Source organism: Terrapene carolina, unplaced genomic scaffold (genome assembly GCF_002925995.2).
Source record: "Terrapene carolina triunguis isolate 2854851 unplaced genomic scaffold, T_m_triunguis-2.0 Scaffold66, whole genome shotgun sequence".
Lineage (NCBI taxonomy): Eukaryota > Metazoa > Chordata > Testudines > Emydidae > Terrapene > Terrapene triunguis.
The window spans coordinates 38,574,367-38,596,017 of record NW_020664417.1 but is presented as its reverse complement, the minus strand read 5'-3'; the positions used below and the strand labels follow the sequence as shown (position 1 = coordinate 38,596,017).

General features: G+C 39.0%; 1 protein-coding gene across 1 annotated transcript in view; it reads left to right on the top strand.

The window, feature by feature from the left end:
• Positions 1 to 21,651, top strand: part of VEGFC (vascular endothelial growth factor C) — a 143,832-nt gene that overhangs the window by 98,353 nt on the left and 23,828 nt on the right. Inside the window, exons 3-4 of the mRNA XM_024194089.3 lie at positions 3,520 to 3,710; positions 18,813 to 18,964. Of these exons, the coding sequence (XP_024049857.1) occupies positions 3,520 to 3,710; positions 18,813 to 18,964 (343 nt within the window). The remainder of the gene's footprint in view (positions 1 to 3,519; positions 3,711 to 18,812; positions 18,965 to 21,651) is intronic.

The window sequence follows — 21,651 nt, the reverse complement described above, 5'->3', positions numbered from 1 at the left end:
TCTCTTGACTGCCTCCTCCAAAATCTCCCTGCCCCTTCTCCTGCCCCCTGGCCCCTTACCCTGCCGCTCAGAACATGGTGTTGGGCTCTGTGCGGAGCCGGACACGTGGCTGCGCTCCCCAGCGCAACACACAACCCGGTCCCTGACCCCGCACAGTGCTGCCGGAGCAAGGGAGCAGGGGAGAAGGAGAAGTGAGGGGAGGAGGGGCTGCCGAGGCCCGATGCAAACGGCCCGGCAGGCCGGACGGCTCAGAATGCGGGGGAGGAGGGGCGGGGAGGAGGAGCTCTACAGCTGCTCCGGAGTCCAGCCCGGCAAGCTGCGGGGGAAGGGCTCTGGCTGCCAGAGCCCCATGCGAGCGGCTGAATTTCCTGCAGCCCTCCCAGCCGTGCCTCGCTCTGCCTGGGGGGGAAATCCTGGACATTTTTAGTGATTTACAAATTCCCCCCCGGACGCTATTTTTAACACAAAAAGGAGGACATGTCCGGGTAAATCCGGACGAATGGTAACCCTATGTGAACTCAGTGGGATGCATGAGGTGTACACTGATGCAGAAGGAAGTGTTTGCACCATTTTCAGATGGTACATTACAGCAGATATTTGAAATTAAATCCAGAAGTCCTCAGCTGGAAAGAATCTCTGCTATGCTGGGACTTTGAAGACTTTGCAGGAAGTAAAAAGGCAGTAATAGGTGACTCCCAAAGAATGTCCCCACTGGGGGGAGGGGGAGGGGGAGTGAGGAGAAAATATTTGTCTTTTTCCTCCTGATTTTCTTCAATTAAGCAATAACCCAGAATAATGCATGCATTATTCAGCTATTGATGCATGCCTCAGATGCACTGGGAGGCTCATGGCAAAGGATCTTCAACCACCTGGAGTAGCCAAGTACTGCACACCTTGGTGTGGCTTATTTTGATTGTGTAAAGTATGTTTATAATATTACAACAGACCAGTTAAAGTTAATGGACATTAACATAATTCTTTTTTTTTTTAATCATTCTGCCTGAAAATAAATTACTTTATGGTAGGGCTGTCAAAAAATTTAAAAAAAAAAATCGCGCTATGAAGCAATAATAGAATACCATTTATTTAAATATTTTGGGATGTTTTCTATATTTTCAAATATGTTGATTTCAATTACAACACAGAGTACAAAATGCATAGTGCTCACTTTATATGTAATTTTGATTACAAGTATTTGCACTGTAAAAAAAACAAAAGAAATAGTATTTTTCAATTCACCTAATACAAGTACTTTAGTGCAATCTCTTTATCATGAAAGTTGAACTTACAAATGCAGAATTATGTACAAAAAAAACTGCATTCAAAAATAAAACAATCTAAAATTTTAGAGCCTGCAAGTCCACTCAGTCCTACTTCTTGTTCAGCCAATCGCTCAGACAAACAAGTTTGTTTACATTTGTAGGAGGTAATGCTGCCCACATCTTGTTTACAATGTCACCTGAAAGTGAGAACAGGTATTTGCATGGCACTTTTGTAGCATGGCACTTCTGCAAGGTATTTTACGTGCCAGATATGCTAAACATTCATATGCCCTTTCATGCTTCAGCCATCATTCCAGAGGACATGCTTCCATGCCGATGACGCTCATTTAAAAAAAATGAGTAAATTAAATTTGTGACTGAACTCGCTGGGGGAGAATTGTACGTCCCCTGCTCTGTTTTACCTGCATCCTTCCATATATTTCATGTTATAGCAGTTTCGGATGATGACCCAGCACGTTGTTCATTTTAAGAACACTTTCACTGCAGATTTGACAAAACGCAAAAAAGGTACCAATGTGAGATTTCTAAAGATAGCTTCAGCACTCGACCCAACGTTTAAGAATCTGAAGTGCCTTCCAAAATCTGAGAGGGACAAAGTATGGAGCATGTTCTTAGAAGTCTTAAAAGCAACACTGTGATGCAGAAACTACAGAACCTGAACCACCAAAAAAGAAAATCTGCAGGTGGCATCTGACTCAGATGATGAAATGAACATGCGTCGGTCCACTCTGCTTTGGATTGTTATCAAGCAGAACCAGTCATCAGCATGGACGCATGTCCCCTGGAATGGTGGTTGAAGCATGAAGGGACATATGAATCTTTAGCGCATCTGGCATGTAAATATCTTGCAACGCCAACTACAACAGTGCCACGAGAACGCCTGTTCTCACTTTCAGGTGACATTGTAAATAAGAAGCGGGCAGCATTATCTCCTACAAATGTAAACAAACTTGTTTGTCTGAGCGATTGGCTGAACAAGAAGTAGGACTGAGTGGACTTGCAGGCTCTAAAATTTTATTTTATTTTTGAGTGCAGTTATGTAACAAAAAAATGTACATTTGTAAGTTGCACTTGTATGAGGTGAATTGAAAAATACTATTTATTTTGTTTGTCATTTTTACAGTGCAAATATTTATAATCAAAAATAATATACACTTTGATTTCAGATACAACATAGATGAAAATGTAGAAAAACATCCAAAATATTTAATAAATTTCAGTTGGTATTCTATTGTTTAACAGTGCAATTAAAACTGCGATTAATTTTTTTAATTGTGATTAATTTTTTTTTACTTAATCGCATGAGTTAACTGCGATTAATCGACAGCCCTACTTTATAGATTTTTTTTGGTGGGAAGATGTAGAACTTATAAGAGGAAGAGTAAAATTTACAATAGAGTAGGTGGGTTTGAATTGAATTGTTATAGGAGGAATTGATTAGATAACAGGTGTAATGTTAGTTCTTCTTTGAGCCAGAAATCAACCTAACAGAAGTTGGCTCCAAGACAGAGAAACGGGGCTGTAGTGAGGTAAGTTGCATCACTTTTTAGTAATGAGGTCTGAGCTGTGCACAATTACAATTTGGCAGAAATGCCCAGCCAGAAAATCCAATCACTGTCTAAGGGCCTAGCCTAATTAGAATTTAAGTTTAATGAAGAAGGTATAAAATATTGCCCTGTAACTGGTTTTTGTTTTTTGTTTTTTGCATCTGAAAAGCATAGATAGAGCACTCTGTAGTTAGCAAAAGTAAATGAACATCCAATTACCTTAATACCATCTTAATAGTACAAGACACAAATCAAACATGCTTTTTAACATATGGTATGGTCCAAATCCTGAAGTGTTTATTACCCAGGCCAGATGATTCTCCTCTGCAGATATTGCCACATAGGGATAGGAAACTCTACATGGAAATCTCTCTGAAATCTTTGGATATCCTGAGATCTGCCTAGACTTTGGAGATGTTTACTAGGATCCCAGTGGTTCCACTACAGCTCTGTCCCCACTGTGGCTCTGCTCCCTGGCAGCACTGCCATGGGATTCTGGAAAGTTACGGCAGAGAGAATTCAGTTTCTCTAAAGAAATGTGTATTTAATTGAATCAAGAATCTAAATATACGAAGTTACATGCTAGTCTGATTCCAAACATAAGCAAGTTGCTGTTAATCTATGGTGGGATGTTGTTCTTATTTTAACTAGCTGCATTATAACGTATGAACTTCCCTATAACTTGGCAGGTATTGATAATGAATGGAGGAAAACTCAGTGCATGCCACGTGAGGTGTGTGTAGATGTGGGGAAAGAGTTTGGAGCAACAACAAACACCTTCTTTAAACCCCCATGTGTATCCATCTACAGATGTGGAGGTTGCTGCAATAGTGAGGGGCTGCAATGTATGAATATCAGCACAAGTTACATCAGCAAAACGGTAGGTTCTTATTCCAGTTATATTCTGAGTTGTCTTTACATTTCAAGTAAATGGATAGTTATGCATTTTAATGTATTGCTACATGGAAAAACATATCCCAGAATCTAATTTTATTTCAATTTATTATTCATTTGAACACACATTGTTTCCAGAACTGTTACCTTTATAAACCGTGCAGCTAACAATAATTAATGACATAAGGAGGGGGGAGAAACTACGTTAAAAGAAATTTAGGTTGCAAAGTCAAGCACTTGAAAGTTACGAAATGCCAGATTTGCTATTGCCTATGCAACCTTAATCCTACCCCCAGAGTGTCCCACTATGCACTGTATGAGATAGGAGTGCTGTAGAAAAAATAGTATGTGATCATCTCAATACAGACTGTTTCATACTGTACATGCAAATGGGCAGAATTGAGATTGCATGGACACAACTTTCAAGTGCTTGACTTTCCAACTGAAATGACATTTGTTTAACATAGTTGGGTTTTTACTGTAATTTCGAGGGGTTTTTAAAGGAAAAAAAGCTAAAATTAAATACTGTTATGTGCAACTATAACAATTATACATTCTGTCATTGAGCAGCATAGTTAAGCAGCCTCCCAAATAGCCATTCACTATTGTCATCTTCTCAGATTAGCTGTCTGTGTTTTTCCTTTGGTAGTCTCTATTTTTTCCTCTCTCTCTCTTCTTGCTGGATGAACTAAATGAGGATGATCTAATTTTAGTGTTAATATAATCTCCTTTATCACCTAGTTCCCTTTTTAGTGAAATACTGCTCAATTGGAGCCCCAACACAGCAGAAGCAGCTGTGCAGTGGCACCTCATGCGAGTAGGATTCCTTACAATGAAACTGCTTAGTGTACCACCCAGCTAAGGAAAGGATTAGGGAAGGGGAGAGAAGAGTCAGTGAAGAAAAGATAAATGTTCATAATCTTATCCAGTAGTGAAAGCCTTTTTTCAAACATACTCATCTGTAATTATGCATTCTACCAAGGATTATTATTTCAAAGCCACAGTTCTTCTAGCTGGTTGAGAGATACAAATGATATATCTTCACATTGCTATAACTTCAGAAACATGTGCTTCACTCTTTTAGTAGCTACTGTCTCAAATATGTACTTTTGCCAAGTCCTGCTTACCTGAATAAGAGATCGCCTAATGCAGATGTAGTCATAGCATATACACCTCTACCCCGATATAATGCTGTCCTCAGGAGCCAAAAAATCTTACCGCGTTATAGGTGAAACCGCGTTATATCGAACTTGCTTTGATCCGCCGGAGTGCGCAGCCCCGCCCCCCTGGAGCACTGCTTTACCGCATTATATCCGAATTCGTGTTATATTAGGTCGCGTTATATCGAGGTAGAGGTGTAGCTCAGATTTCCAGATTCAGGGCCAGATTCTCAGCTGAAGTACATAGGCACCTGTCCATTGATGTCAGTGGAGCAACATCAGTTTATGACATAATTTATATTTCTGATACTGGTAGTGACCTCATTTTTCAAGATCTTAAGAAAGTAGCCTTTTAAGAGGTGATAAATGTCTTTGGAGGGACCTGACATGAACAGTTAAGAAAATATCAGAACTAAAGACAGAAGGCTCATGGGGGGTGGGCTCACCAGAACTAAACAAAGCCTTGCTTAGACAAAAAAAGGTAGCACTATGTGGTGGTGGGTGGGGTTGGTTTTTTGGGGGGGGGGGGGGTTAGTTTATTTGATTTATTTATTTTGGTTACCTATTCCACAAAGCCAAGGAACTTCATCATTTAGGTTCCTATCCTCCTCCTATTGAATGAAGTCATTGGCAAAATTCCTTAGAAATGGTACTGTGACTTCCAGGATCCGCGAGTTCAGAAGACTTCCTTTTAAAGGGAGAGACCTTAGCACAGCCTTATTTTTTTTCATTTTTGCTCACCTGAAAATGATCATATTGAAGCTATGCAACAGTGGTTCAACATTGCTCATTTCATTGCAATATAACAAAGAGCACATCAGACAAAAGGATATCGGGTCTAATTTCAGAGGACCACACTGTAAAATTTCAGATGTCAGTCACATTTTTTTCACTCCTTCTTCGCTTATATTTCCCAAATGAAATAAGAAAAATTGTTCTATTTGCTATACATTGTTTGATTTCCATAAAAGCCATCACACCAGTTGCCATAGTAGATCCCCACTGGTATTCCCGAGGATAAACTACCATTGCCACTCAGGAAAAGCATGAGAAAATATATTAGTCTTACAGACCAATGCGAAATGAATTCCAGTGTTTAGGGCCAATAACTGGACACTGGAGACTAAAAGACAGCTAAAGATACACATATGCTTTCCTGATATCACTTTTCCCACAAAAGTAATTGATGTAGTTGGCACAGGGAGCTTATACAAATGGGAGGGGAGATGGTCCACAAGACAATTTTTTTTATTCAGATGTGGTCCACAACATGAAAATGTGTGAGAACCCCTGGACTAGGTAACTTAATACAGCAGACCTTTTCCTTCTCTAATTTCTGTCATTCAGTAACATCTTAAGTTTGTTGGTGGTGGCTTGTCCAGTGAAGAAACTGACTTTTTATTAATTTACGCATTTTATAAAGTATTTATTTCCATAGCATCTCGGTGATGCAACAGCAATTCAATTGCTGTACTCCCTAGACTGAGATAGCAGAATCTGGTGGAAAAGCAACCAGTCCCCAGTTCTACGCTGCCTACATCTCAGCCACAATGTCCACAAAAGCACTTCTTCAAGAAAGGTTGAGACCATGCCTTACTGACATCTTTCCCCATTTTGTACCTTTGCTGGTAAGACCCACATTTCTTGGTTTCTCTCTGATCATTGAAGTGGAAGTGAGCATAAAGTTCTAAATCGTTTCGTTTCATGACTACAGTAATAATCTCTCAAGGGAAAACATTTCTCAAAATAGTTTGAAATATGTTTTAGAGGAACTATTCTCACAGGAAACATGCTACCAGCTTGAAATTGCTTGCAATATTTGAGACTTACATTATGTTCATATGCACAGTTTGGAGATGTATGCATCAGAAGAATGCTTGAGTCATTTATGAACTATGGGCCTGTTTTTCCCATGTATTTTTTTCTGTTTAGTCTGACAAAAATAATGATTTAGTAAGTAATGTTAATATTGGCTGTTGTATCAATACAGAGTCAATAAGTTTTGACATTCTGATAATGTTAGTTTACAGTGTAAGATGATTTAAATCGCAGAAGGTGGCATAATGAAAGCTAATATATTAACAGAAGTTAAATGCATCATTTGACTTGATTTTTTTCACTGTTATCAGTTTATATATTACACATAAAATTCAATGTAATTTTATCAAAAGAGAGGGATGTGACCTAAAGGCAATTTAGGTAATCATAAAAGGAAGAACTATATTTCAGCAGATTACAATTTATTTTCCTCATTTGTAGTATAGAAAGGTGGTTTTTTTTTCTTTTTTTTTTGAACCAAACAAACTTTTGTCCTCTTGCTGGAAAGCTTTCTAGCCAAATTCTACTCTCAGTTACACTGGAATACTTGGCCTGTACTTTAGCCTATAGTGTCAATTTAGGAAGTGTACAGATCACAAGTCATGGAAACCAAGAGTCAATTACTTGGCAGGAAAGCTGCCAAAATAAACCACAGTCCATCAGAAAAACATAGTACCGTTAATACAAATTGGGATGTGGGGAGGCGAATTACATAAATACGGTGCTTCATACAAGAGGGAAAGGATAAGTTTACACAAAGCATTGCTTTAAGGTGAGGTCCTCAATTGTGATTGTATCAGAAATTACTGGTCATAATGTTAATTTGTACGTACCAGAAAAAATGGCATTATCTCAAGGTAGTCTGTATATAAAGAATTGACCAGACAGTGACTCAGAAATACAATATTTAAATAAAGATGGATGTGTGAAAAAATATATTAATCGTTGCCTCTATTTGGATTTTGATAGCTTTTCTGGAGATGCAGTTTGGGATTCTTTTTATTAATGTACTTTACCCTGCCCTACCTCGGCTGCACCTTCTTAAGAGGTGCAGGTACAGAATCAACTCCCTTGTTTTCAAGGATTTCAAAAACTATACAAATAGAGGTAAAACCTGTGTTCCTTGAAAAGCATTTGAAAAGCATTTCTGTTACAATCACATAGATGGTTATACAGACTCTCTGATCTTAGGGCTGGTCTACACTGCCGCGCTAGTTCGGCGGCTGGGGATCGAAGTTCCGAGTTCGATTTATCGCGTCTGGTCTGGACGCGATAAATCGAACCAGGAAGTGATCCCCGTCGACTGCGGTACTCCAGCTCAACGAGAGGAGTACCGCGGAGTCGACGGGGAGCCTGCCTGCCGCGTGTGGACCGCGTCTGAACCGCGGTAAGTTCGAAGTAAGGTATGTCGAATTCAGCTACGTTATTCACGTAGCTGAATTTGCGTACCTTACTTCAACTTGGGGGGTAAGTGTAGACCAAGCCTTAGTCTTACCCTTGTTCTCATCCAAAAGTTCTTTGATGTAATTTCAGACCTGCAAGAATTAAGTATTATTAAAAATAGTGTGTCATTTGGTGACTCTGGACATGTATGTGTTGTATCTTGATGTTGTACTTTTCATAGCTCTCCACACACTTTACAAAAGAGACCAGTGTCGTCATCCCAGTTTAACAGATGGGGAAACTGAGGCACAGAGCAGTGACATGACTTGTCCAAGGTCACCAGGGGTATGTCTACACTGTAGCTGGGAGTGATTCTCCCAGCTTGGGTAGATAGACTCACACTAGCAGGGCTTGATCTATTGTTAGCAGGGCTCAAGCGATCATGCTAAAAATAGCAGTGTGGACATTGCAGTTTAGGCTGGAGCTTGGGCTCTGAAGCCCACCTGATTCCCAAGATTAGAGAGCTCAAGCTACAACATCACACTGCTAATTTTAGCATGCTAGCGTGTGTATAGGATGGGAGGCCTGTGTCTGCTGCAGTGTAGACATACCCTAGCAGGCAAATAGCAGAGCTGGGAATAGAAATTAGGTCTCCTGAATCCCAGTTCAGCGCTCTATCCACTAAGCCATACTATCTTGAATGATTGATAAGATGATGGTTTAAAAAGAGAAAAGTGTTTCAATTTATTTATATCAGATAGCTACAGGATCATGGACAGGATTTGAGAATTCTGGAGGGTAAAACTTTAGAGTATATAGTCAAGTTTTTACTTTCATGTGTAAATTTATACTTTGGATAAGTTTCTTCAGAGTCTTTTTGTACAGGATCATTCAGCCACACCTTGGTTTTGAACTTGTTTGAGCTTTTAAATTAAATTGAACCATCCTTTTTAGGAAATGTTGGGCAATATTCTTATGTTTGTATCTTTTAAAGTTATAGGCCAAATTATGGCTTCTCCAGTGCAAATGTGCAGGAAAGGAGAAGATGCAAGAATCCTCTTTCCAACTGTAAAACACACAGAGGAATCTGCCATAATTTGACTGCTTGCACTCTAGGAGTGCAAGGGTTAGGTGAAGGCAAGCCAGTGCTGCCAGTGCTGGCTGTGAGGATTGCATTTGGGTTATGGCACAGAATACACGTTACTGATTATGCTTGAGGTAAATATACTTGCTATTTAAATTAGAGCTACCTCCAAATTCTTTGAAAGAAATCTCTGATTTGTTTATCTAGCTGTTATGCTTTGGAAGTAAAGTGTAGTTTGACATATTCAACCATTCTGTTTACCTTCTTTACATATGTAAATAAGATAACAGAAGTTAAAGATGGAAGAGACTATCAAATCTATCCACTGCCATTGCAGGATATAGCAGATGTATCAAATATTAAACTTATTCTTCACTTGATCTCAATAAAAAAAACCAGTGTCTAGAGAACACCTACCATTCACAGGAGGTGATTTCAATCAGTTGAATATACGCTGCTATGATAATATATTCTTTAATTGTAGGCTATAAAATAAGCATATGAGAATATAATATAATGAAAGACAAACATTGAAAATTAAGCCAGATATTTTTTATCCAACTGTACATAAAGTACCAGCCTATCAAAAATACCAGAATAAATAATAATATGTTGAACCATCTATTAACTTTAAAGTGCTTTTATACATATGCTTTGATCCCAGATATTAAATATTACAAAAATAGAGAAATATGGAAAATGGATAATATTATGAAATAGAGGATCCATTCTGTGATATCTGCTTTTGTTTTATTAGCAATGATGTGGGTAGTATTTCAAAAGTGAGAGAACTCGCATTCCAAGGCTTCCTGAAGCATGTCACAGGGCAAACCTCTCAAAACTGAAATGGTTCCTTTATGAATTTACATAAAATGTCTAACAGTGCCTCATAGCAACCCTGGGTGGCTTTTTATGAGCTTTGACATGAGTGCTGTTCAGTCCTTTCTGCTGCATGTAGTTCCAGTGATGTAAGACAGCTAAGAAGGAAGACCCAGCAGTTTAATTGAGAGAAAAGTTAGGTAGCAGCTTAGTCCAGCATTCCAGTTACCTATTTCTTGACTCAGATATACTTAATAAACAGAAACAAAGGAAGCCAGATTAAAAAAAAAACAACAACAAATAAACAAAGCAGAAACAAACCCAATTCGTACTTTCCTCTTTGTCTTCTCCTCCAGATTTTCATACAGGATATATCAACTTACAGTATATGTGAACATTCCTCTACAAAGAAAGAGGAGTCTCCCTCCTGTTTGAGGGCATAAGTTCTAGGCTTGAATAGATTGGGACTGGTAAATATTTCCCCATGAAGCTTTGTACAATCAAGAACTATTGGTATATTGTGGGGGGGGGGTGCGCAAGCATGTGCAATGTGCATGTGTTGGTGTGTGAAAGAAGGGGTTCACATTCAGGTATGTCCCACGCTGACAAGGAGATGGTAAGGAGAGCCTGTGGACCCAGTTGGCCCCACCACATACACCTACAGTAAATGTGAGGCACGGCAAGGGGAGCTAAAAGGAGGAGAACTTAATGCAGTTTAGGGCCAACCAGGAAGGAGAACAGCGGCAGCTTCTCTTGATGGGAGAGGAGCCTGATTGCAGCCCAGAGCGTGAGCTAGCTTGCCAGCAGGGTAAGCCCCTGCCAGAAGGGACAGCCAGGCCCAGGGGGAACAGCTGAACATATAGAGTTTTGAGACAAGCCCTGAATAGAAGGAAGGGGTCCCACCAAAAAAGCTTGTTGGATTCAGCCTGTTTTGAGTTGTGGTTTTTTTGGTTCCTGGTTTCCTTTGGATCTTAACAGGCTGTAAAGGGTAGGACTGAAGTGTTCTTTGGCCACTACCTCGGACCTCCCACAGACAGCAACGTACTGACAGAGACCTGTACCTAGGGGCGGCAACCCTGGCACAGCCAGATATAGATCTTTGTTCTTTATCTGGTAGAGTCCTGGATTAAATGAATCAATGATCTGCTCTGGTGTGACAGTCCCTATGTTTCACTTTTTTGTTTGTTTATATGTTTTAAAATATTTGGCTAGGTTTTTGTTGATTTTTGTACTCTTCCACCAGTTCATTTGGCAATAATGATTGTAAAAACGAGAGACAATGAGGGTTTATTATAAACTACATTTGTACAGATCTTAGTTGTAAATTCCTTTAAATATAGCTATAAATATTCAGCATTTGTCTGGCACTTTTGAAAGCTTTCCATAATGATAATGAAATAATTTATCAATGGCTAATTCAGCTGATTTCCTAGAAATCTTAATATTGTCAGCCAGATAACATTTTGTACACAGCTTTGTTTTCCATTTAAAAATTAAGAGTCCTGGTGCTGAAACATGAGGATTTTATTTTTAAAAGGTGAAAAATTAAGTGTTATGACACACTATACGTGTTATCTTACACTCATATTTGATTTGTAGTGGTGTGCAGTAGGTATCTGGATTGAAAAAAACAATTTTGATAAGGGGTTATCAGCCAGTCTGTTTGCTTCCACCCAAAAATAATTAACATATTATAAATTACAAAGATGAATGTGTATGGTTACTCATGAAAAGCTAGTTTATAGAAATCTTCTTAGAAATATTTAGACAATAAAGTTCAACAAAGTGCACGTTATAATAATGTGTCTGTAAACAAAGCCTTCTTTTCAAAGTAAAACCTCATGCACTTAGCATACCAAGAAGGTCAGCTATCTGATAATGAATGCTTCAAAGTACTATATCTAGCTGCTATTATTAACCATTTTATCTAAATGCTTTGAGAAGTAAAATATAAAAATAACACTTACTGCCTGAAGTATGCAAGATAGGAAAATGCAACCAGAAGAACAAATATGATTTTGGTGGAGAAACACATTTATTAGTATTTATTAGTAGTTTTACAAAACAGCAAGTTACATTTTATTCTAATTAAACCAAATTTGTTTATTGTACATGATCTCTAGCTGGGAGCAGAAAAAAATGCTTGTCTCTTTCAGCATCTGGACTGGAAAATGAGCAAACTTCTACTTAAATATACACTGAAAAGAGATAATAAATTTGAAAATAATGGTCAATCATGGAGACTTTCATTAGGAACTTTAAAGAAAAAATATATCCTTCTAGTTTACAGATGGAACTAAACTCTGAACTCGCTTATACTATGCAACTCCCCCAACTGCAAAGGAATTGAGGCAAAATTTGGACTATATTTTCAGTGCTATAAGCAGGGTTTGGATTTTACTCGAATCGGAGACCTTGCTATTTTTTTCATTCTCCAGGATTCTCATAAGGCATCAGGGATGAGGAAATTATTTCATTTATGATAAAGTTGTACATGAATTTCATTAAGATACAGTATATGTGGTGCTGGTAGCAATGCCTGCTATAACTTTGCCAAGATTAGGACAAGGCGCTTGTGGGTGGGGATTGGGACTGAAGGCTGGTTACGGGGAGGGAAACTGGGACTGACTGGGCAAGTAGACTGGGCCTAGAGTGACCTGACAGCAAATGTGAAAAATCGGGACAGGGGTTGGGGGTAATAGGAGCCTATATAAGAAAAAGACCCAAAAATCAGGACTGTCCTTATAAAATCGGGTCATCTGGTCACCCTAACTGGGCCTGAGAGCTGGGAAGGAATGCAATAGAGACTGTGAGTCTGTAGGAGTGGGGAGACTGGGACTGGCTGGTCAGGGAGGGGAGACAGATTTGATGAGGAATCATAGTGAGGGGGACAAAACCTGGGACTGGCTGGGCAAAGAGACTGGTTGCAGGGGATGTGACAGAAGAGTTTGCCTACTAGATTATATTCCCATCCAGAGCCTGGAATGGAACCCTAAGGGAAGGTTTCTTTTCTCTCTTCCCTGCAGAATCCAACTGTATTAAATTTGGTCTTGATGTGGGGATGGAGGGTGGATTTGGCCTTATGTGAATAAAATAAAAGTAACCTTTAGCTAAACAAGACAATTCAGACAGTCAATCAGCTGCCTGACCTCTGGGCAGTCCCAAAGGTAATTTCATGTCCATGAGATAGCCAGCAGTGGTGCCAGAAAAGAAGCCAGCCAACGAGCTAGCCATAAATATGTGCTGCATTTTTGCTTGGAAAATCCATACTAGAGATTGATAGCTGGCTATTCCACTGCCAAACATGCCCCAGAGTGGCCACAGATGTTGGGTTCATTGCTGGATCAGATGGAGTGCAAGGACTAACAGGAAATGAATTAAAGATGCAAACAAAAGAGAGGAGACATTACTAAGAGTCAAACCTTGTTTAATTTAATTGATTCATAGAGAGAACAATGTGAGACCAAATCCTGCTTCCACTTCAGCTCCATTGATTTCATTGGTACTGCTCTTGCATAGCTGAGAGCAGAATTTGGACTTTGATCTATTTTAAATTTTCAAAAATTAATACACAAAATAATTCCTTGATTAAACACAATTTCCAGTACAGGCTGAACCTCTCTAATCCGGCACTCCCTAGTCCGGCCACATCCGTGGTCCAGCACAGGCACCAACTCCGTGGGTGCTCCAGGGCTAGAGCACCCACAGGGAAAAATTAGTGGGCGGGGAGCATCCACCGGCGCTAAACTCCCTTCTATGTCCCCCTCCCCCCGCGCCTCTCGTGCGCTGGCAACCCCATGCTTAATATCTCCTCCTCCTCCCTCTGAGCATTTCCAGAGTGCCGCAAACAGCTGATTCACGGTGTTCAAGCTCTGGGAGGAAGGGTGAGAACCTGGGGCCGGTGGCTGGGATCCCGGGAAGCAGTGGGGCCCCAGGGTGGGGGGCCACGCTGGCCGCAAAGCCTGGGGGTGCTGCAGCACACACACACACACCCGCACCACTACTTCCTGCGCCTATGGAGACCCACTGGCACTCTGCATTGACCTCCCATGGTTCAGCAAATTCTCTGGTTCGGCACCAGTCAGGTCCCAAGGGTGCCGGACTAGAGAGGTTCAACTAGAAAAAGAAATAAGTATAAATATGAACTCTTCCTGTATGATTGAGAGCTCTTAGTAGCCTATTCTGACAAAGAAAGACAAAATATCTTCAGTAAGGCAGATGACAGTATCACTTCCAGGAGAACTGGTGTTTTGTGTTTGGTTTTTTTACAGCCTGTGGCATTTAACAAAAACGAGGAATAGAAATTTAATAATTAATATAATATAGTCTGTGACATAGATTAGTGTACTGTGTTATTTTGACTTTGCCTATGCATAGCATCTGCTTGTGAGTAATATGAAATACTCCACTAAATTCTGTATAGTTAATAGCAGTATATGTTCGAGAGAGTTCACAGAAGTCAAAGGAGTTAGTCTAGTTTTATGCTGGTGTAACTGAGGCCTTGTTTACATGATAAAATTGAACTATTAATGACAACAGTTAACAACATTTGCTGCTGAACTGGTGCTAAATATGGTTTAAATGTAGACAAGGACAAACTGTATTCATCTCCATTTCAGCTAAATGTTGTTAAACCCTACTATTAGATGTTTGCTCAGATATGTTTTTTTCCAGTGTTTACACTGTTCCAGCAGCATAAATAGGGCAGAAATAGCTCCTGGGGAATAATTGAGGCAGAGAGGGCTTCTTCAGGTGGCCTAGTGCTGCAAGAATAGTCCTATACTGCTCTCCCTCGCAATCCTGAGTGTAGTCTGGTTACCCAGGGTTTTCAGAACCTTTGCTTCTGAAAGCCTGTTTTTAAATTAACAATTATGTGGTGTTTGTTTTATTAATTTAGGGTGGCTGAATGCACATAATATGGTTGCAATTAGCTTGATTACATTCTGGGGTAAACACACCCCTTAAAACCAGAGCAACAGTCTAATTTACATCATGGGTAGAAGTGGCAGCCAGATGGCCTAAAAATACAGGAGGTACAAAAACGTGTTGAACCCACCTTTGTCTCTCATCCCTGTTCCTGCATGAATCACAGCTTGGCTGCAGCCGAGAATTGGTCTCAGATATTCGATATCAGATATTAAATAGTGTTCAGATAATAGATTTTGCCAGTTCTACCTATAGTACTATTTCATTTAGGGCTTGGGGGGTGGTGTGCATGTTCATAAATGAGAATAGGGAAAACAGAAAAATGTCTGTGTGATTGTAATATAAAATGAAGTAAACCCCCTTTGTCTTATTCCAAAAGTTCACATGTGTACAGGAGAGTCAATATGATAAGCCTGTTTTCACATCTGTAAATCCTTTTATGTCATCCTTATTTTCAACCTGGCCTCTGTTTTTGTGTGCACAACTTGGTATACACAAGTGATAAAATTTGCATAAAACTCACTGGGTTTCGTGTGTGAATTATATCACAGACACAGAGAGGAGCTAGTACGTGTGTGTGTGTGTGTGTGTGTGTGTGTGTGCGCGTGCGCATAGGTCTTCTCGTGTGGCTCTGTGTGCACAAATAAAAGCCACTTTTGAAAATTTGTTCCTTTGTGTCTATTAAACTAAAGCAAGCAAACTGTAATGAAAACCAAACATGAACAATCTTCCAACTCATTTGCACATGTAGTGTATTGTAGCAAAAACAAATACCATGGTCTGCGGTTGGTGAATGTCTTTTAGACAAATAAATAGGCACTTAGAACGATAGCCATATAAAAATGAGATTAGTTAAAAAAACCTACATGTCTGCTTTATTTGTGTACTTACAATTACTTTTTACATGCTTTTTTTGGATGTGACATACTGGTAAGAATGTGTGTAGTCATGAATTTGACAGTACTGCTATAATAGGCAGGATAAGGAAGGGGCCAGCAGTGGATCGTAAGGCAAGGGGGATTATAAATCTAATAAAAAGTTGATAAGAAGCCTCCTTTTAGGGGTCTGTGTTGAACTCTTAGTGAAGACCCAGGAGGTCTCTCTGGTGATAACTATGCTTGAGAGAGGCAGACATCAGTTTAGAATTCATTTTAATAGCACAAATCTTTAAACTAAAAGTGGACTTGTCCTTTGACTTGACCTATTCTGCTAATCCCTGTGCGAACCAAATCTTAGAGTTATTTTTTCCAACTGAAGCAAGAGTCTAAATGTTAATAGTTTGGCTAGTTTGCACTGAATTAGATGACATCATTCTTCCCATGGCAGCTCCCTAGATAGATGTCCATTTCATCAGGTTGGACAATCAGTGAATCTGATTTCTGATTATTTATTTTTAATTCACAACAGTAGATAAATCTATTTACAATCTTTAGAAACTCTGTTGCAAATGATCACTTAAAAATATTCACAGTAATTTAATACTCCTAAAAGTTGCTGGACTCACAGGACTGCAGAATAAAAGTCCTCTGTTTGTTAACAGAAAAGGTGCAGCACAGGCAGTGGTAATTCAGACTTCTCTAATAGAAAAAAAGAATCCTTTTGCCCATTCAGTCCTTGGTTTCTGATGAGACTGCCAACAAAAGGACCCATTACTGCCAAATATCTTTAAAGGGACATTGTCATCAAAATTTGGACAAAATTCACATTGTAAAAACTAACTTCTATAAAACCTGAGATAACTATTACTAGTTATACAATTTTTTAAATCATTAACCAACATCACCTTGAAGTGTTTGAAACATAAACACTGCAGCACTAACAACCTGAAAGTGAAATTGAATATACATAAAGGTTAACTGACATTACTGCATTTCACTAGCCAATGAAAGAGAAATGCGGGAAGTAAATAAAGAACAGAAATAAGAAGTAAATTGACTTCTTAAAATTCTTAACTTTAAGGGTTGCATTGTTACTATAATTAACGACTGTGTTTGTTTATAACAGATGTTTGAAGTTGAAAATGTCTAATAAATGGTAGAAATCTGACCTTTGCTTTTCTTATTAATTTAATAAAACAGTGCATTTCTAGACTTACCGTAGACTGCTACTTTATAACATTAGTGAAGATAAAGCATAGGTTGTTTTATTTACCGCAACTTTACTCCCATTTTACATTGGTGCTACTCCAAAGTACGTAACAATCCAATGGTGTTACACCAGCATAAAATATAAAAGCCGTGGAATCAAGCCCACTTAATTTAGGAGCAGAACCAGACCATGGGCCTTTCTTGTGCTTGGAACTATTTGATAAATTTTCCCTATTCTGCATATGTCTTAAGTGTTTTGAAACTTTAAAATAAAACCTGTAAATGTTAAGTGGTAACTACATTTCACATTGCTTGTATGGGCTGGTCCACACTAACCCCCCACTTCGAACTAAGATACGCAACTTCAGCTACGTTATTCACGTAGCTGAAGTCGAACTATCTTAGTTCGAACTTACCGCGGGTCCACACGCGGCAGGCAGGCTCCCCCGTCGACTCCGCATACTCCTCTCGCGGAGCAGGAGTACCGGCGTTGACGGCGAGCACTTCCGGGATCGATTTATCGCGTCTAGACAAGACGCAATAAATAGATCCCAGAAGATCGATTGCTTACCGCCGGACCCGGAGGTAAGTATAGATGTACCCTGAGTTAGGAGTATAAAACAGTTTAACATAAAAGATCATAGGGTTACCAAGTGTATTCCATCTCATCGCTAATTCAGTGGAAACTATTGGAATTTAAAAACTAAGGACCAAATTTTAATAGATATTTAGGTTCCTTAAGGTGCAGATAGGCCCCAACTAGGATTTGCAAAAGCACCTAACTTCCATCAAAATCAATGGGAATTAGGCACCTAGATGGGATTTAAAATGCCAATAAGTGCCTAATCTGCACTTCAGATGCCTAAACACCTTTACATATTTGGTCTGAATATACTTGTGATAACTTGTCAGGAGATTTCCATGAACTGAGTCTCACAGCAAGAATCTTTATTGTTAAAATGACTTCTCCTGATTTTATTCTGCATCCAGAAGAAAAGTCTTGGATTAAGTAATTTAAATGATTTTCCCTTCTTTCCTGTTGTTCATCCCAACCTCACTCATTCCACCTTGTATCATTTTTAAGAGTCTTGCTCAGTATTGTTGCTTGTTTTACAGAAAAACAGAAATGTTTTGTGCCCAAGTGGGACATCAGATATTATTGTCCAACATTACTATAATCACAATAACAAATATTAAGAACACCGATGGGACTTTAAAGGTTACCATAAAACTGATGCAAAGTGAACAACACTACCAAAAAAACTCATGCTGCAGACCACAATAAAGATGTTCCCTTCACACAGAAGTGTTTTGACCGAAATCCAGTATTACTGTTTTACACATCTTTGTAATTGCATAGCCAATATTCCACCTTGTAAAATATTCCACTTTTTAAACTATTCTTAATACATGACCTTTTGATGAGGATAGTACCTTGCAAATATTAATTTTTGGTTTTAAAAATATCAGCAAGTCTGCAAGTCATTTTCCCTGGAACAATGTGTTCTTTATGCACTTTCTGCTTTTTAACTTTCTCCTTACCTCCCAAATACTCTAGTGTGCAAATGGTAGAGACATGTGAAAGACTTTGTAATGCAGGAAAAAATGCTATTTTAATGGAAGGTATAAATACCTAATTCTTATACTCATCAGGTGCATAATGGTAATTTACTAAGTCATTAATACTGAATAGTGATGTAGAACAAAAATCAAGATTTTATCTCATTTACATTTCATTTTGTACACACAGTTTTTCTTTTCAAGTATACTCTGATTTATAAGTGGTTCTTTTCTCTTTTCCCTTTCTGTAGTTATTTGAGATTACTGTGCCGCTGTCTCATGGCCCTAAACCTGTAACAGTCAGTTTTGCTAATCATACATCCTGCCGATGCATGTCTAAGCTGGATGTTTACAGACAAGTTCATTCAATCATTAGACGCTCCTTGCCAGCGACGCAACCACAGTAAGTATATGAGTTGCATATGTCCTTATGCCTTGTCATAAAGCCTGTGTACAATAGCTTACTATTTGTTGTGGTAATTCAGGCAATAGAACTCGGTTAATTGTGAATACTAATATGCATTTCCCTCAAGAACAGCTTTAGGAAATATACTAATAAGGAAAATATATTGTTTTCATTGTTTTACATGGGAGGAACCCTATTAGTGGTGTTAGCACAGTATATTTAAGCAGTGATGTAATCTAGGGGGCTGAACCCCACTGTCATTCAAATCAAAGGGAGTTTTGCCATTGACTTCCATGTAGGGTGACCAGATGTCCAGATTTTATAGGGACAGTCCCGATTTTTGGGTCTTTTTCTTATATAGGCTCCTATTACCCCCCACCCCCATCCCGATTTTTCACATTTGCTGTCTGGTCACCCTACTTCCATGGGAGGAGGATTGCAATGCAGTGTTGTAGTGCAGCTATTGATTTTTAAATAAAACTAGTATATAAAATGACTACATATGATCAAATCATAAAGTACTGTACCACACAGTTTGGGTTATGACTAGTCCCTAATCAGCCAAATCATGGACTTGCTTATTCATTTTAATAATCATTATAATTTTCTTCATAAAGCATCAAGCTGCAAAAGCAGTCAGGTTGCTGAACAACAGTCAAAACTATTTTTCATTCATTACAGAACAATCTACCTCATCAAAATTACAGACATGGTGGGTAAACAAAAACAAAACAATAAATTTCACTCACTTTTTTCTCAGGCAAACTCCCACTGATTCCAGTGAGAGTTTGTCTAAGTGTAGACTGAGCATGGACCTCAGAATTTAGCAGAATACAGTTGTTGTACCTGAAAACAGTGGTACCATGCTGATCAACTCCAGAAATGATTTGAACCATAAAAGGAATATAAAATAGCCTATTTAAGAAGAATTAAATATAGAAAGAACATGAAAACTAAGACACCCATTTAACATAGCTCTGTAAGTACCAGTCAACATTTCTATTACAACCTCTGGGTGTCTACATTCCTTTGCTGTGATGCCTACAAAAAAATGACTGTGGTTAGGCTGCTGGCATGCTGAGACCACAGCCTATCATGCTGACCAATATTATCTCATTGTTTATTTGTATCCCCCCAACTGGCTGTATCCATCTGTCATCTCTTGCTTATACTTAGATCATAAGCTCTTTGGGGCAGGGACTGTCTTTTTGTTTTGTGTTGGACCAGGACTCCATTGAGCTCTGGACAATGACTGAGGCTCCTGGGTGCTATGACAATACAAATTATTAATTATAAGATTCGTGGATTATAAGGCCAGGAGGGACCACTGAGACCATCTAGTCTGACCTCCTGCATAACACAGGCCCTAGGACTTCCTGTTTGGATGTTTTTCTAAAAGATTATCCTCTAGAGTCTAGTTCAATCTTGATTTAAAAATTGCAGTGATGGAGAATCCGCCACAGTGCTGGGTAAATTGTCCCAATGACTGATTACCCTCACAGTTAAAGTTGTTGCATGTTATTTCCAATCTAAATTTGTCTAGCTTCAACTTCCAACCATTGGATCCTGTTGTACCTTTCTCTGCTAGATTGAAGAGCCATCTATTATCAAATTTCTGTTCTCTATGTAGGTACTTACAGACTATGAGCAAATTATCCCTTAACCTACTCTTGATAAACTAATCAGATTTCGCTCTTTCTCACTAGGGGTATATCTACACTGCAGTTGAAGAAAGTGATTGCATCGCAGGTAGACATACAAGCGCTAGCTTTAATCTAGCTAGCATAGCTAAAAATAGCAGTGAAGCCACGCCAGTGCAGACTAGGAATGCAAGCACTTACCTAGGGTTCCAAGCGGGCTTGTACAGCCCATGCTGAAGCCCACACCGCATGGGTCCACTGCTGTTTTTAGCTGTGTTGGCTAAACTAAAGCTAGCATGGGTAGGTGCACCCAAGTTGCAATCACACCTTTTATTGTAGTTTTTTCCAATTGTTTAATCATTCTCGTGGCTCTTTTCTAAATCTTCTCCAGTTTGTCAACCTCCTTCTAGACACAGTACCCCAGCAGCAATCACACTAGTGCCAAATAAAGAGGTGTATAAGCTCTATTCTCACTTGATATTCCCCTGTTTATACATTGAGGGTCACATTGAGCCCAAAACCTTTTTCAGTATTGCTTCCCGGGATAGTCCCCTGTCCAATAAGTATGGCCTAAATTCTTTCAATCTGGATGTATGATTTTACATTTGACCATATTGAAACACACATTGTTTGCTTGGACCCAGCTTATCAAGTGATCCAGATGGCTCCGTATACATCACTTGTCCTCTTCATTATTTATCACTTCCCCAATCTTTGTATCATCTGCAAACTTATTAGTAATGATTTTGTTTTCTTCCAGGTAATTGATAAAAGTCTGAAATAGTGCAGGACTAAGACCCAAGCCAGCAGGACCTCCCTAACTACACCCACCTAAGGATGATTCCTCATTCACAATTGCATTTTGATACCTTTCAGTTAGCCAGTTTTAATGTGTGTTTATGTTGATTTTATATCATTCTAGTTTTTTTATTCAAAGTGTTACAAGGTACCAAGTCAAATGCCTTTCAAAAGTTTAAGCGTATTACATCATCACTATTGTCTTTATCAATCAAACTTGTCATCTCATAAAAATACCAAGTTAGC